We start from the raw sequence: 15,043 nt of genomic DNA, 5'->3' as shown, positions 1-15,043 counted from the left end.
AGAAAACACCGGTGCCTTCTCCTTTCCTCCTGCTCTCCATCTCCATGTTCGCCTCCTCCCATCCTACTTTGTCGTTTCATTTTCCCGTGTGTTCCTGAACGCTGTTTGACTGTCGCCTGGTTTGGTTTTTCTCTCCAGTCTTGATCTCTCTGAACTTGCCAAGGCTGCCAAGAAGAAGCTGCAAGCGGTAAGTCGAGCAATTTTCATGTTGGTATTTAAACATTTTCAGCTGAAAATAGATATAGACATAAAGTCTATCAAAAGACTTACTATTTTCTTTGTCATTGACACTAAAGAAACTAAAGTTTTCCTTTAATTAGACCAGTCAGACCAAAAGTATTTCTATTTACCCAAAGGAGCACTATACGTTTTTTTCTTCTTTTCCTTAAGATGAGCCCTCCAAAACGCTGACTTTGCTTCCTTTAAACCACTGGGCAACTTATTAGACTTTATGCTTTAACCTCCTGGGTGATGTCTTGAGATGTTGCTTCAATGTTTCCACGTTATGTTATTTCCTCCTGGTATCCATTTTAGTTGCTATTTTAAAATGCATCACCTCCTCCTGCAGCAAAACACCCTGATACTCCCACGCCTGTACCTTTTGCGTTGCAGAACTCCTTATGTATCCCCTACATGTACCAAGGGTCAATAAAGCCACAACTATTCACTTTAGGTTCATCACAACAGGAGTCGTGGAAATAAAATAGCTTTATACTTATCTTTGGTTTTTCTGGTATTTAGCTGATAGAAATATCTTTAGTAATCCTCCTTTCCCTGAAATGGGAATCGTTTAACCTGATTTGATGTAAACCACTCAGGGTTTAAAGGTTACCCCTGGGATTAAAGAAAGGATTCTGCTCGGAGGAAAAGAAAAGTGACTTTTCACGAGGTTCCCGCGAGTAAAAACCTTTTTTCTGTCGAGGTCAGTCAGTGAAGGCTCGCGGTCGTAGATCCTGCCCCGATGTTCTCCTTTAGACATGTGCGGATGGACTTCACGCATCTTACAGACAGATTGTTTGTCTGTGTTGCAGCTGAACAACCGGTTGTTTGAGGAACTAGCCATGGACGTGTACGACGAGGTGGACCGCAGGGAAAACGATGCAGGTGAGGTGGATAAAAAAAAAAAAAACATGGCGCCCTTCTTTCAGCCGGCTAACTGGCAGTGCACAGCAGCAGTGGGTGGGGGAGGGGGGGGGACAGTCATACGTAAGCCCATGTTAGAGTTGAAGGAAACTGATCCCTTCAGCTTTTTTTCTCTGGGATCCTAAGAAACGTGAAACCTTAGGACTGGTGTGACTGAAAACGTGTTTTTGTTTTGCTTCTTAAAATCTCTGTTCATGCCTGGATGGCCGTGACCCACCCGTTCCTAGCTGAGAGCATAAAATACCTCCAGCTTGTCAACTTCCATAGGAAATGTGGTTCAGAGAGAGGGGGGGGGGGGAGAATGAAAATGAGCCTCGATGCAGCAGGGAGGGAGCTTTTAGGAGGGACTGAGGAAGACGGAAAAGAAGTGCTCGTTAAAGAGGAAGGCCAAATGTGGCCAAGGCAGGAGGAGAGTAGGAGCATGGAAGTGGTCTCTCCTCCTCCTCCTCCTCCTCCTGCGCCACTCTTTTTCGTCTTTGGGCTTCTTCTTCTTCCAGTGACGGTCAGAAATAAGATGTTGTGACAGAAGAGCTGCAGGTAGGTGCCTCAGACACAAACGCTCGCCAGGATTAAAGCGAGTTTTCTGCTGTGCAGTTTTTCCCCTGAATTCTGTTTCTGCCTCCATGTTTGTGTGGGTGGCAGGACTGCAAGCCTGATGTGGGTGGCTGCGCATGCGTCAGCTGAGTCGACCTTGCTGCTTTAACACACACACACTTATTTGTATATTTTCTTTTTTTTTTCTTTTTTTTTATGGCCTGCAGTGTGGTTGACGACACAGAACCACAGCACTCTGGTAACCGAACGGAGCGCGGTGCCGTTCCTGCCGGTCAACCCGGAATACTCCGCCACACGAAACCAGGTAAGGAGCGGGCTCGCTCACACCTCCACGCACGCTGGAAGTTTCAGGAAAGGGAAACCCCGGGGAAAACCTGCGCACTGCCTTAGAGGATCTGAGGTGATGTGGGCAGTGTGCTCAGACGGAGGATAAAAAAAAAAAAAATACACTTTTTGGGTTCTTTGTCTGCTAACCCACTGATTTTAGTTTTTTTTCCTAGTCCGTGGAAATGAAATGACCTTTCTTGTGTGGTCTGGTGCCGTTTCTTTTTTTTAAGCCTCCTTCATATCTTGGCTTTACTCGGACACGTTGCTTCAAACGGTCCTCGTTGTCTCCTGAAAATGCCAGCAAGCTTACCTAATTGTAGGCTTTATATGCTTTTTTGCACATAATTGTTTCTCTGTGAGCCTGGTTATGATGCCGTGTGTGTGTGTGTTGTGTGACCGTGTTTTTCCACAACACATGGTCGCTGACCACAGGAGCCTCTCAGACACAGAGCCGCTGCGATCGTGGTCCACACAGCTCGCTATAGCTGTATGTGCATCTTTTTGGTGTGTGACTGCGCAGCGCTCTCAGCTCGGACTGTTTCCCCCTCAGGGTCGTCAGAAGCTGGCCCGTTTCAACGCTCGGGAGTTCGCCACGCTCATCATCGACATCCTGAGCGACGCCAAGCGGAGACAGCAGGGGAAAGGACTCAGCAGCCCGACAGGTGAGCCTGGGAGGAAAGCTCACGCGGGTGTTGAACACGTGAAGGCCTGACGGATGGAGACAGACATTATTGTGACTAAAGCAATGGAAATAATCAGTGCGTTCTCTTTGACATTTATGGCCCTGACCACTGGCTTGAAGAGACATTAATTCATCGTAAAGTCTCTCATTTTGTATTAGAAAAAGCACAAAGAATCACAAACTCTCTCTTTGAATAATTATTAAAATCAATAATCACTGTTCATTGTTAGAAAACCGTTCACTTTGCGCTGTTTGTCATGTATGTTGTTATTTACCTTATTCTAACCTCACCTGAAAGATGAATACTCGCAGTATTTGTGCGTTCACAAACACGCGAGACTTCATCTTTTCCCGATCCGGCTTCAACCGATTGTGACCGAACTAAAAACGGCTCGGGCCAATCACGTTTCAGTGTTGAGGTTTAAGGCGGGACATACCAGCTGTGATGAAAGCGAGAGCTGCTGAGCTCACAGCCGAACCATCATAAACATGGCAGCACAGGAGGACCCACGCCTAGCTGCTGCTGTTCCATCTGTGTTGTCAGAATCCACGATTTTATCTTTGAAGCAGGAACAGCAAGAAGTGCCTAGACTGCACTGCAAAAACGGAACTTAAAATAAGTAAAATGTTCTTGAAATGATTGTATTTTCCTTGATTTGAGCAGGTAAATAAGATGATCTGCCAATAGAATAGGATTTTTGCACTTAAAATAGGAACAATTCATCTCCATCAACTTATTTCAAGTGCAGTATATCTAATGATCTTATTTTAGGGGTAAAAATACTCGTTCCATTGGCAGATAATCTTATTTACCTGCTTTAATCTAGGACAAAAACACTAATTTTAAGAAAATTTTTACTTATTTTAAGTTCCGTTTTTGCAGTGTAGCTTACCTTCTTGTGGTTTCTGATGATGCATGCAGCTTATAGTCTAATTCTGGTAGGCGGACACTAGGTGTCGTTTCGCCCAATCAGCTCAGAGAGTTCTGCTGAATGTCCCTCCTTTCCCCCAACGGGTTCAATAGGAGCAGACCCAGATCGATGATGTGCAGAACTATAGTGCTGCACATCATCAATATTAATAATATAATATTATTATCGATATATTAACAATATTGCCCAGAAAGGCAAACCTGCTTCGACGGTTCGGGGGAAATCGTCAGGAACTGATCGCTGCTCTCTTTTCCTCAGACCCTCTGGACCTGGGCATAGACGATGACGAGCACGACTACGACAACGTAGCTTCTGACGAGGACACCGACAGCGAGCTGACCGCCCAGAACAACAACAACACGCAACGCAGTAACCGAGCAAAGGTAGGGCACCGGAAAGCACCGCCGCCTGCTCACGTGTCTTCAGGAAAAGACCGACGGCTGCGTTTCTGTCCTGAAGTCATGAAGAGAAGCCTCTGTCATAAAGCTCTGTCCAGCTGATACCGTCATCACGAGCGTTTAAGGGTGTGTGCTCTAGCTTTTACTCTCCTGAGCTCATCTCATTCATCCAACTCAAACCTTCCAGTCTTATGCGTGGCGTCATCTTAGGACCTGACCATTTTTACACACCAGAGAACCACGGCTTGGTTGGAGATATAAGCCAGGGAATCAGCCGCTCGCTTGGTGTCTGGTTCTTTAGGACCAGAGGCTGGCTGGAGCATCTGGTGTACGACGTCCTCTTCGAGGGAAGCGGCCGCCCTCGGGACCGGGGTCATACCTCCCGGGTGACATCATCAGCTATTCTGGCTCCTTGTCACTGAGGCATTGTTCATGCAGTGAGAGCTGAGTGTAACTTCAGGGTTGGGGAGGAGGAGGCAATGCGGTGAGGGAAGATCGCTGGGATACAGGTGGAAGTGAGGAGGCTGGGTAGGTAGACTGGTGGCTATGAAGCTGCGTTAGATAGTGGTGTTTGGAAGCTGTCGCTGGTTCAGTGGTGGGCAGTGGAGGAAAGCTGAATAGGAGCGTGCTGCAGGGTCACAGGAAGTGGGGGTGGATGGTGGACAGAGAGCTAGAACTAAGACTCTAGTGTCTGATGTGGACGGCAAGCCAGCCCACTTCCTCCCACACAGCTCTACGCTCTGTTTACGCATAGCTTAAAGCAGGGGGTCCACAGTGTGGCTCGGGGGCCATTTGGGGCCCTTGGAATGATTCAGATTGACCATAAGGCAAGCCATTTCAACATAAATTCGGTTGTACTGCCCTTACATTTCAGATATCACAAATTGTTTTATGACTAGACGTTTTAGCGATTTAAGATATCTCTAATTACATTCTGACTAGTCGAAATGACGTCAGATTTACCATTAAGTTGTATGGAGACGTCAATTCAAGATTTCTAGAATGAATTACTGACTATCTAAAATACACATTTCAGATATCTACAATTAAATTACGACATAAAGTAAATCCAAGATATCTCTATTTTAGTTTTGACTAGTCATAATTCTAATTAAATATATCTCAAATGCCACCATAATTCAAGATATCTTAAATGTATTTTTGGATAGGAGTGCAGTTTTGACTAGTGAAAACTAAATTATAGATATCTTAAAAGCGAATAATGACTAGACAAAACTAAGTTAAAGATATCTTGAATTGTAATTTTAAAAGATATATTTTAAGATATCTCTAAATGAATTAGAGATATCTTGAATTATTCAGCTTTTCCATTTAAGATATCTTAAATTAACATTCAGACTAGTCAAAATTACGTTACTGATATCTTGAATTTTAAAACGTCTTGCCATATACGTCACAGATTTACGTAGCATTTTGTCACACAGGGTGTAAGGCAATTTTCAGTTCATTGTGTGTGTCGGCAGAAAGTAAGTCCGAAATTCTTTGCAAATTTCTCAAGCGTTCTTCAAGTATACTATTTTCGTGCTCTTCGCATATCCCATACTAAAAAAAGCTCTTTCTATATTGTGGCATTTTCTTACAATTTTGTCGAAAAGTGCCATTGAATGTTCAGGCAATTATTTGGACAGCTTACAGCCAATAAGGGGCTTAGACGCAATGTCTTACTTCAGATATCTAAAATTGTAATTCTGACTAGTCATAATTACGTTCAAGATATCTTAAAATATAATTACGGATGTGTGACGCTTTCAATGACGAATCCGGTGACGTAATTTTAGATATCTTGAAAGGAATTTTGACTAGTCAAAATGTAATTGAAGATATCTTGAATTGTTATTCTCCCTAGTCAGAATGTAAATACAGATATCTTAAATTACCATTCGGGATTGTCAAAATGTAGTTTTGTCTAGTCAAAATGAATTTTTAGATATCTGGAATGTAATTATGGATAGTCAGACGAAACCGAATTTATGTTAAAATGGCTTGCCATATGACCACAACTCAAGAGTGGCCTACATTTGGATAGCTAATGTTATGTTAGGTTGCAATTTTTATGGATGGGAGGGCTTTGGAAAAAGATGATTTACAAAGTAAAGTAGTCTCAAAATGAATATATAAGGTGCAGCACAAATTACTTATTGTTTATCCACCATGTTATTTTTCTTTTCTTTTAATTTGACAGTAAACAGGACCAGGAACATCCAACAGGTTTCAGTGAGGAGTAAACTTGGGAGCACCCATTTAGTAAACTTGGCTAAATAAAGCGAGAATGAGCCATATCCTGCGCTTGTTGCTGAATTTATTTTTTTTATTATTGTTAAAAATGTTGTGGCTCCCCAATTACATTCAATTTAACATTTTTGGCTTCTGTGGCAAAAACGTTTTGGATACCACTGGCTTAAGGAGACATTAATTCATTATGCATTCTCCCATTATAAAAACGCAAAGGATCACAGACTCTTTTAAGCTTGAAGATTTAACCGATTTGTCCAAAGAAAACTGATGGTATTTATGTTTTAAACTCCTCACCAGTCTGTTTCTCCGTCTCTCCGGTTCTCTACCACCCAGAGCATGGACTCGTCCGACCTGTCAGATGGTCCCATCACCCTGCAGGAGTACCTGGAGGTAAAGAAGGCCCTGGCCTCCTCAGAAGCCAAGGTGCAGCAGCTGATGAAGGTCAACAACAACCTGAGTGAGGAGGTGCGGCGGCTGCAGAAGGAGGTACGGAGGGAGGAGCAGAAATCAGCTGAACAAATAAGGGCATTAAAGGGATTGTGCCGGCTTCTTGAAGAGCGGTTATTCTCAGTAATGTCTTGCCTTCCTGTAGTGGACAGATGTCATATCGCAGTGAGCTTGCAGAAAAGGGAAGAAGTCCTCGGAAAGCTGGAAGTCTAGCAGCAAGTCAGAGTGGAATCCCCTAATACAGCGCAAAGATAGTTGTCCGTTAGTTAGTTTAAGGTGCAGTATTAACTGGGTAGATAAACTATTACTGATAACATTCAGGGTTTATGTGAGGTCTTAAAAAGTCTTAAATTATAAAATCACAATTTAAGGTCTTAAAATGTCTAAAATCCACTGAATTATCGTGTTCAAGTCTTAAAGCTCCCTTAACACTGAACTCTGCTTTCCTGATTGTATTACCAACTATAACACGCAGCCAGCCAATCAGCTTTCACATTATTGCTTAGTCATCACTCGACGGTCCGTGTGTGGAAACAGAAATAGTGCTGCCGTCGTCACGGGGAAATGCTGATTTAGCAACATTTGGCATGAAAAGAAACAGTTTAAGGCTTGGTCGAAGTTCACTTCAAACAGCCACTTAGAGGCCTGCTGCTGCTTGTGCAAAAAAAAAAACATAAAACTGGGACTGGTGGAGTCTCCTTCAGAAAGTCAGAAAGTACCGTTACTGCTGTGACTGCTGGGAGATAGACGACGGCTACAGTTAGGGTATAGATCATAAATTTCATTCAAAAAGGTCTGAAACGGCCTTAAATTTGATTTGGTGACGCCTACCTAAACCCTGACATGCCCAAAACTTAATGTGTTGTTTGATCAAACTGGAAACCAAGAGAGGTAATAAAGAAAAGTGGCATTTAAACGCATGGCGTGGTGTTTAGATAGTCGGGCAGGATCATGTTTCCTTTTCTCTCTCTCTCTCTCAACGTCCAGTTAAAGGTTTCAAGTCAGAGCATTCTTCTAAAGTTGCCAAGGAAGTAATTCAGCTTCCCCGCTTAAAGGCGGCTGAGTTGCTGCGAACACGTCCTCTTTTCTCTTTAGAGCATTTCTGACAACGCCTGCCTGTCAATCGCGGCTTCTTTAGATTTCCTGTCAGTCATCCTCATTGTGTTTTGTTCATCGGAGGCCGCTAGCTTTAATTTCTTTTCCCCATGATTCATCTGTGTGTCTTTATTGCGGTTCTATTGAAGATATGAAGCAACCCACACTATCGGGAGCACACGAGGCACACGCGCACTGTAACTGAGAAATGTTTCAAGATGCAAAGGTTTCTTGTTCCTCTGCTGATCCGCTTAAAGCAACATATCACTCCACGGTTGCATTGGTAGAAGATTGAAGTTTTTGCCTTGGTTTGGCAATCGTACAGCAAATATCTGCTCAGTTGAATTATGCAAATGATTTAAAAAAAGCATTATGCATCAGCAATGCGCATTGAAAAAAAGGCATTTTAAGTCACTGCCCATCTCTAATATGGTGCTGCTTCAGCTGTTTAAAAGACAACATCTGTCAGGTTTTACAAGCTAAGCAAAAGATGGAAAGGGTTCCAAAACTCCTTCAAGAAACGAATGCAAAAACAAAGAGGATCCCAAAAGCCTGTTTGTTGTTTCGCCCGCTTGGTCAAAACATTTCAAGAGGCAGTTTTTAAGAGGTGACTCTGAAGACCTGGCTTCAGTAAAAAGGAAGTATGCATGCAATCTCAACATAACACATCACTAAAGCAAGAAGATTGGCTGGATGAGATATTTTTGAAAACATCATGCAAGGAGGATTAAGCAAAGAGAGACGATTTCCAAACGTTGAACTTGTGCACCTGTTAAAAAAAGGCCCGTCTGAGAGGCTAAGGGTCCTCAGACCAGAAGAATTGCCACAAAGCAAAGTGAGGTTTTATTTCCTTTGTTTGATCAGGATTCAGGTTTTTTCTGAAAAACAGCTGCTTCATTCAAAGCGATCACTGATGTCTTAAAGCATGCTCCATGTTTTATCACATATTTCATTCCCCCATGTTTAGAGTGAGTTACTGTGAGAAGTGTTTTTCTTTTTTTTTTACTTGTCTTAATGGGTGCCTTTTTTTGACTGTTCAGTTTATACCCCCTTCTCCCCTACTACCTTCCCATTGTCCTCCCTCCCTCCCTCCCTCCCTCCATCCCACCCTCCATCCTCTTTCATCCTACTCCCTTCCCGCTCTCCCCCTAGATCACCCGGATGCAGACAGAGAACAGTGCGTTACGGGGGGGCCAGCAGGCTGGGGGGGCAGCCGGCCACGGGGTCGGGGGCCCCGGTGGAGGAGGGGGAGGTCACTGGGCAAGTGGCGGGACGTTCGGAGGAGTTGTCGGCGGGGGTTTGGGCGGGTTCGGTTCAGGAGCGGACCCCACGGGGCTCTCCGCGCCCCCCGCAGCCAACCCTCACCCCCACCTCTACCGCAGGGAACGGCAAGCCATCTCAATGTATGAGCCGGGGGCGGCCCCTGGGCCCGCGGCCCACGGCCCCCCAGCCCTGGACTCCCTCGCAGCCCGCCTGCAGCCCCTCAACACACCCAGCGTAAGTTAGCGAGCCCCGTAGAGCTCTGCCGGCTGGCCAGTGCTGGGTGGCAGTCCCATCCTGATATGTGTCTCTTTCACACCTCTTTACCCCCTGCATCTTATTAACCGATCCTTCTCCTTAAAAGATCAACTGTGCACGACTACTTTATTTTTTACTTTTTAGAAATAGCATAACCTAATATAGTTGTTAAATTGCTTATAAAGTGGAGCACAAGGACGGTCTTAAGGAGAAAGATGTAGAAACGGGAATGTTTCCGTTCTTTTGCCTGACGGTTCCTCTGATGCTCGGCTCTATTTGCCTGCACCCTTCTCAACCCTTTATAACCTGCCGGGTAGCCCGGCTGCCACTGCTAGATCTGGAGATCGCTCTCCGGTGCATGCACACACACTTCAAAAAGGAAGCGTCTCTCACTGAGGCATTATACGGGTTCGGATTCGGATCTCGCTGATAACTGTGACCAGTTCAGCAGTCAGCTCTGCACCCGGCCTCGGCACAACCCCCCCCTCCCAATGATGGGTTGGTGTCCAGTTCTCCAGCTCCTTCCACCAAGTTTGACCTGTCTGTGTTTTTCTTTCCGTCTGTCTCTTCACCGCCTGCCCCTGGCTCACTGCGGTGCAGCCGAGCATCCTCCGGATGTAAGCATTCTGTCTGTCACTGCGATGTCATCTCATCCTCACTGTAGGAGTTTCTCACTTACCTCCTAGAATACCTTCTGGAGTCGACCCCTGTGTTCCTAGCGATCGTTTGTGTTTTATATGGCCGGTGTGATTTTGAAGTTTTCAACCTGCTAGTGTACAGGTTTTCTAGAAATACAAGAGAACACAGTGCATACAGTAGCTGCGATGGGATGAAGCTTAAGCTCTTTTACGTCTCGTTTCTCTGCTGTTTATATTTCTCTCCTTGCCGTCTGCTTTTCCTTGTCGTCTGCTAACCTGTGGATCTCTGGTTTACTCTGGTCTTAACTGCTTCTCCTTCCCTCTCCTGCTCTCCGTGCGTGTGTCGCTCTGTCCTTTCAGGTAAGGAAGGGTGGCATCAGTGGTCCAGCACCGTATGGAGTCCAGCATGTGTCTGGATCCACAGAGATGGGCAGATACATGGTGAGCCAGTGCTTTTTTTCTCTGATCTCTGATCCCCCCGGTCGGCACTCAACTGATACAAAAATGAAAAAGAGACATTTTGTTTCCTCATTTGAACTAAAGAGGTGAAGATAACTTAGAAATTTGCCATAGATTTCCCATGTCAGCTTTTTGTAAATCCATAACCTGCAGCTATGGATTTTGGTCCTTTGAGTTTTCTTTAGAAACTGTAACAAGCCAGAATAGCCGGTTCGATCAATGCCTGGTGGCACTATACTTTATGAGCTCCAGGTGGCGCTGTTAGTCATCTGCCGGCATTTATTAAGCATGTCGCAGAGCTAGATAAACTACAGCCAACGCTTCTAAAAGCATTTATTATACCCCGGTTGGTGCTGTAAAGCACACATATTATGTCCTAAACAGCTTTCCATACATAAACACCTGCCACCGTTGGTTTTCTAGCTCCGCCTTCTGATTATGACAGCCAGTAGTTTTGGTGGTTCCAATTTTAAGTTTTAAACACCCCAGGTGTCTGTTCTGTAGAGGAATATATTAATAATAAATAAAAGTGACTCAAAAGTTGAAAGCAAATAGCTTGTGGTGTATTTATACATGTGATAGTTTTAATAAAACTCATATGGAGACTATAGTCCTGCAGGCAGCTGTGCCAGGTTCAGTTCCTGACCCATTTACTGCGCTGCCCCCATTCCTGTCGATCTACTGGTGAATAAAGGACACCAGAGTAACAACATCTTTACACTGACGCCTGCGTGTCTTTGATTCATAGCTGATTGTATCATGATTTTATATCTCAGAGGATCATAAAATAATCTGAAATGTACCTATAGCTAGTTAAATAAAAAACACGATGCAAGCAAATTTACAAAGTGACCTAAAAAGCAGTAAAACAATTGCATACTTTCAATATACAATGAAAATTTCAACACTTTGATTCATAAAAACATTTAATCAATCAGAAATACATTTATTTGCTGGCTCAATGTAGGAATATTCCCTCTATTGGTTGTGTTTAATGTCTTATGCATTGAATTAAGGCCTCGCTGCTCCCCTATATCTATCTATGTGTACATGTGAGTTCTTTCCCAAGACTTTTCAGTCTCGTCTCTGTGACTTTGTCCAGGTGTCCAAACCGGAGAAGCACGGCAGTGGCACGGACAGCGACTATGACAACACACACGACCATTTACAAAGGTCAGCGAGGTCAAGCAAACCGTGACGCCTCCCTAAAACGCACGAGTTAATCTCAGTCCCGTTTCTTTTCTCCAGCATCGGCCGGAGCAGCGAAGAAGAGGGCCGTGGCGACTCTGAGGAGGGAGGGGGCGGGGAGGCCGGCGAGCCGGACCCCACCCTACCGTGCACAGAGGATGTAATCTTGAAGACGGAGCAGGTGACCAAGAACATCCAGGAGCTGCTGAGGGCCGCTCAGGAGTTCAAACACGAGAGGTGAAGTATAAACTCCCCCTGCTGGGTGTTGCTTTATTCCTGATCTAATAAAATGAAATGATTGAAGCATCTGCTTAAGTATTTAAAGGAACACGCAATTATTCAGATAAATCTTAATGTAAGTTTACAACGAACGCCGACAAGCCGAATGGAGCGAGTGATTTCCAAGCTATCCCGATGTAAAGGCGCGTTCAGGAGCGAAGGAAACGGTCCGTGATGCGAATTACGTGTTTTGAGCGACGCGTGCTTCACGAATGGTCGAATAGAGTGAAGCCAAACTGCGAACAGGCACGGTGGGCGCGCATCTAGAGTGAAGAGGAATCTCACCTGAGTTCAAGAATCTGAATTTTCTGTCAATTTGCGTCGCATTAAGGGTCCTCCTCGTCCATTTATTTGAGCATTGTTACAAAGAAAGTACAGTTAGGCTATATTTCTGTTGAGTAGTGATAGATTTACTGATCAAAGACGCTTGTAGTTCATGTCCTAGAGGAAGTCCGACCCCAGACGCGATACTGTGGGTCCTGGACCAATGGAAGTACGGCTAGAAGAGACCGTCCTCCAGGCTTAGCTCCAGGTGGTGGTATTTGCCAAACCGGGAGCATTTTTGGAGGATCTGGTGGGCCTTTCCACATTAAATACGGCACCATGACTCAGTCAGTAAAAAAACAGACAGGAGGAACCGGCAAGCAGACAGACGCTCCTCCCATTTGATGACGTGGTGCAGCGCGCTGGGGGTAAATTGGCTGTATTGTCATCGTGAATTGCTTGGGTCGATCAGGGGGTCGATCAAATTCGCCTTGCTCCCGTTCGCTGTGAACGTACCTTTTAAAGCGACCGAATAACTGAACGTTTCCTCTCTGACACTTTCCATTAGCTTCGTTCCATGTTCGGAGAAGATCCACTCGGCTGTCACTGAGATGGCCTCGCTCTTCCCCAAAGTAAGGCTCCCCGCTCTGATTTCAGCCGGCCTTTGCCTCCACAGCACGAGTTGACCTTTCACCTGAATGTCTCTCCACAGCGGCCGGCTCTGGACGCGGTCCACTGCTCGCTGCGCCTGCTGGCCTCCAGCGCCTCGCGGCTGCAGGTGGAGTGTCGCAAGGCGGCGCCCTCGGAGCCCGGCGCCCCGGCGGTGGACTACCAGCTGCTCACCCAGCAGGTCATCCAGTGCGCCTATGACATCGCCAAGGCCGCCAAGCAACTGGTCACCATCACGACGCGCGAGAAGAAACAGTGACCGAGCGAACGCAGGGACGGGACCGAGACAAGAGAGACGGCCGCATTGGGAGGGGGCTTTCAGGGGGAAAGGAGAGAGAGAGCAACGACACGAGACTGCAGACGGAGGGGGCCGGTGGCGTGACGGACGGGAGGAAGCAAAGTTGTTCTCAAACGGCAGAAGGTGAAACGCCACAAGGGTGGAAGTGAAAGTAGGGGAGGACAAGGAGGGAGCGTCCGTTAAATCTGATGTTGGGAGATGTACAGTGAACTGGATCCTGAGACCATACTGCTTTATTTATTTTTTTGTCCCACGTTGTCCGTCCCTCTGGCGCTCAGCCACCTTGGGAGGGAGGCAGGGAGGAAATCCTGCCACAGAGAGATAAAAGCGGACGGAGCCACGCCTCCGGCACGACGTCGTCGTCGTCCCACCAGGAGTCAGGGCATTCGTCCTCTCCTTTCCCCGCTCCTCCTTCCCCCCCCCTTCTGCGTCGCCACGCCGACAGGGCAGGACGAGCCGGAGGTGCCGGGGAGGACGCGCCTCCTCACGTCGAGGAGCTTTTCTTCCAACCCATCGATGTCTTGTTCTTGGTGGTGCACCGCATGATGTGGCATGTTTTTCTTTCTTTTCTTTTCTTTCTTTTTCTTTCTGAATCCGCAGATCAGCTCGATTTGCATCTCTAAAGACTGTTTTATTTCTTCGTCGACTGACTTAAGAAACACTGGAATAATTATGATTTATCATGCCTGTTGTTTTTTTGTTTTTTCTATTGCTAATTTTACTGTTATTTTGATTTAACTACTTTGAGTTTATTTTATTGTTAAAATAAATTGTGATTTTAGCAGGGAGACAGCTGGGAGCATGCCCCCCCACAGGGAGATGAACACTTTTTTTTTTTTCCATACTATGTCTTGTGGCCAAGGGGTTAAAACAGTTGCCAAAGGAGAGCGTAGTTAATTTTCCTTCAAAGCAGGGGGCCCCCCTTCGCCGCATCGTCCACACAACTGGATTTTTTTTTTTTTTTGTGCTCGACTTGTCCTGAAAAAGGCTCCATCTCATTTATAGAGAGCCAGTGGAATCATCTCAGAATCATTCGCAGTGCCAAGTGAGATAATGATGATAAAAAAACAACATTTGGTCCGGTTTGTTTACGAGGGAGAAGCTGGCAGCCATTAACCTGCATGCATGCTAGCAAACTCAACACTACGTAATGATTGGGATTTTACTAGAGCCGCAGAAAGCACTACACGTGGCCACCTGCAGCGCAAAAAACCTTATTTTATGTCCTGCGTTTATGGGGGGGCTTGATTCGCTTTGCCATGTGTTGTTTTTCACTAGCAGGACTGTCTGGCAAGCACAATCAGGCACACGATCTGTTTCCCAGCTCAGATGGCCTGCCGGTCTGGGCCACAGATGTTGTCTTCGTTCCTGAACTCTGCCAACAGGAGACAGCGTTGGGAACAAATGTGTTTTTCTCTCTTTTTGTTTTGTTTTTTTAATGTTTATTTAGTGCACTTTCCCTACTGAGCGGTCCCAGCTCGTCGTACTGTGCCGAACAAATTCGCTCGTTTCCGTAAGGACGGATGCTGATGAGATCCTTTCTCCATCCTGCCTGTAGGTTAAACGGCACCGCTGCCTTTTAGCAGGACAGCGCGTTTAGCTGCGCCGCTTTGTCTGCCTGATTCCCCCCATTTGTCCTGTGATGCGGCGGACCCTCCCTCAGCCCCCCCCAACCCAACCCCCGCATGACTGAACACTGTTTAGGGAAAGTTGAATCTCATCCACCTGAATCTCTTCTCAAGCTACGGTTGGATAGCGAACGCCTTTGCACATCGTCTTCATCATCTCCTGTTCGACTGACTGAGTTTTAGTGATTTTTTTTAATTTTTATGTTTGTTGTTGTTGTTTTTGACTTGACTGACAAGCAAAAATGGGGGCCAGAAGAAGAAGAAGAA

At 45.7% G+C, this 15,043-nt stretch overlaps 1 protein-coding gene across 4 annotated transcripts in view; it reads left to right on the top strand.

Annotated features, from left to right (window-relative positions):
- The window catches only part of git1 (G protein-coupled receptor kinase interacting ArfGAP 1), a 29,395-nt gene extending 14,352 nt beyond the window's left edge, over positions 1 to 15,043 (top strand). For 2 of the 4 annotated variants that reach the window (XM_012858467.3, XM_012858469.3), the window contains 12 exons: positions 139 to 187; positions 1,032 to 1,104; positions 1,905 to 2,002; positions 2,576 to 2,687; positions 3,898 to 4,022; positions 6,627 to 6,779; positions 8,988 to 9,332; positions 10,352 to 10,432; positions 11,553 to 11,623; positions 11,699 to 11,875; positions 12,750 to 12,813; positions 12,894 to 15,043. In XM_012858467.3, the coding sequence (XP_012713921.2) occupies positions 139 to 187; positions 1,032 to 1,104; positions 1,905 to 2,002; positions 2,576 to 2,687; positions 3,898 to 4,022; positions 6,627 to 6,779; positions 8,988 to 9,332; positions 10,352 to 10,432; positions 11,553 to 11,623; positions 11,699 to 11,875; positions 12,750 to 12,813; positions 12,894 to 13,109 (1,564 nt within the window). In that variant the 3' untranslated portion in view covers positions 13,110 to 15,043. Of the gene's footprint in view, positions 1 to 138; positions 188 to 1,031; positions 1,105 to 1,904; positions 2,003 to 2,575; positions 2,688 to 3,897; positions 4,023 to 6,626; positions 6,780 to 8,987; positions 9,333 to 9,953; positions 9,971 to 10,351; positions 10,433 to 11,552; positions 11,624 to 11,698; positions 11,876 to 12,749; positions 12,814 to 12,893 lie in introns of those variants that run through there. The other 2 variants (XM_012858468.3, XM_036149529.1) reach the window with 2 other exon arrangements.

This window comes from Fundulus heteroclitus, chromosome 18 (assembly GCF_011125445.2).
Source record: "Fundulus heteroclitus isolate FHET01 chromosome 18, MU-UCD_Fhet_4.1, whole genome shotgun sequence".
In the NCBI taxonomy this organism is placed as follows: Eukaryota; Metazoa; Chordata; class Actinopteri; order Cyprinodontiformes; family Fundulidae; genus Fundulus; species Fundulus heteroclitus.
Note: the sequence above shows the minus strand (reverse complement) of the source record. Positions and strands in the feature narration are given on the sequence as shown.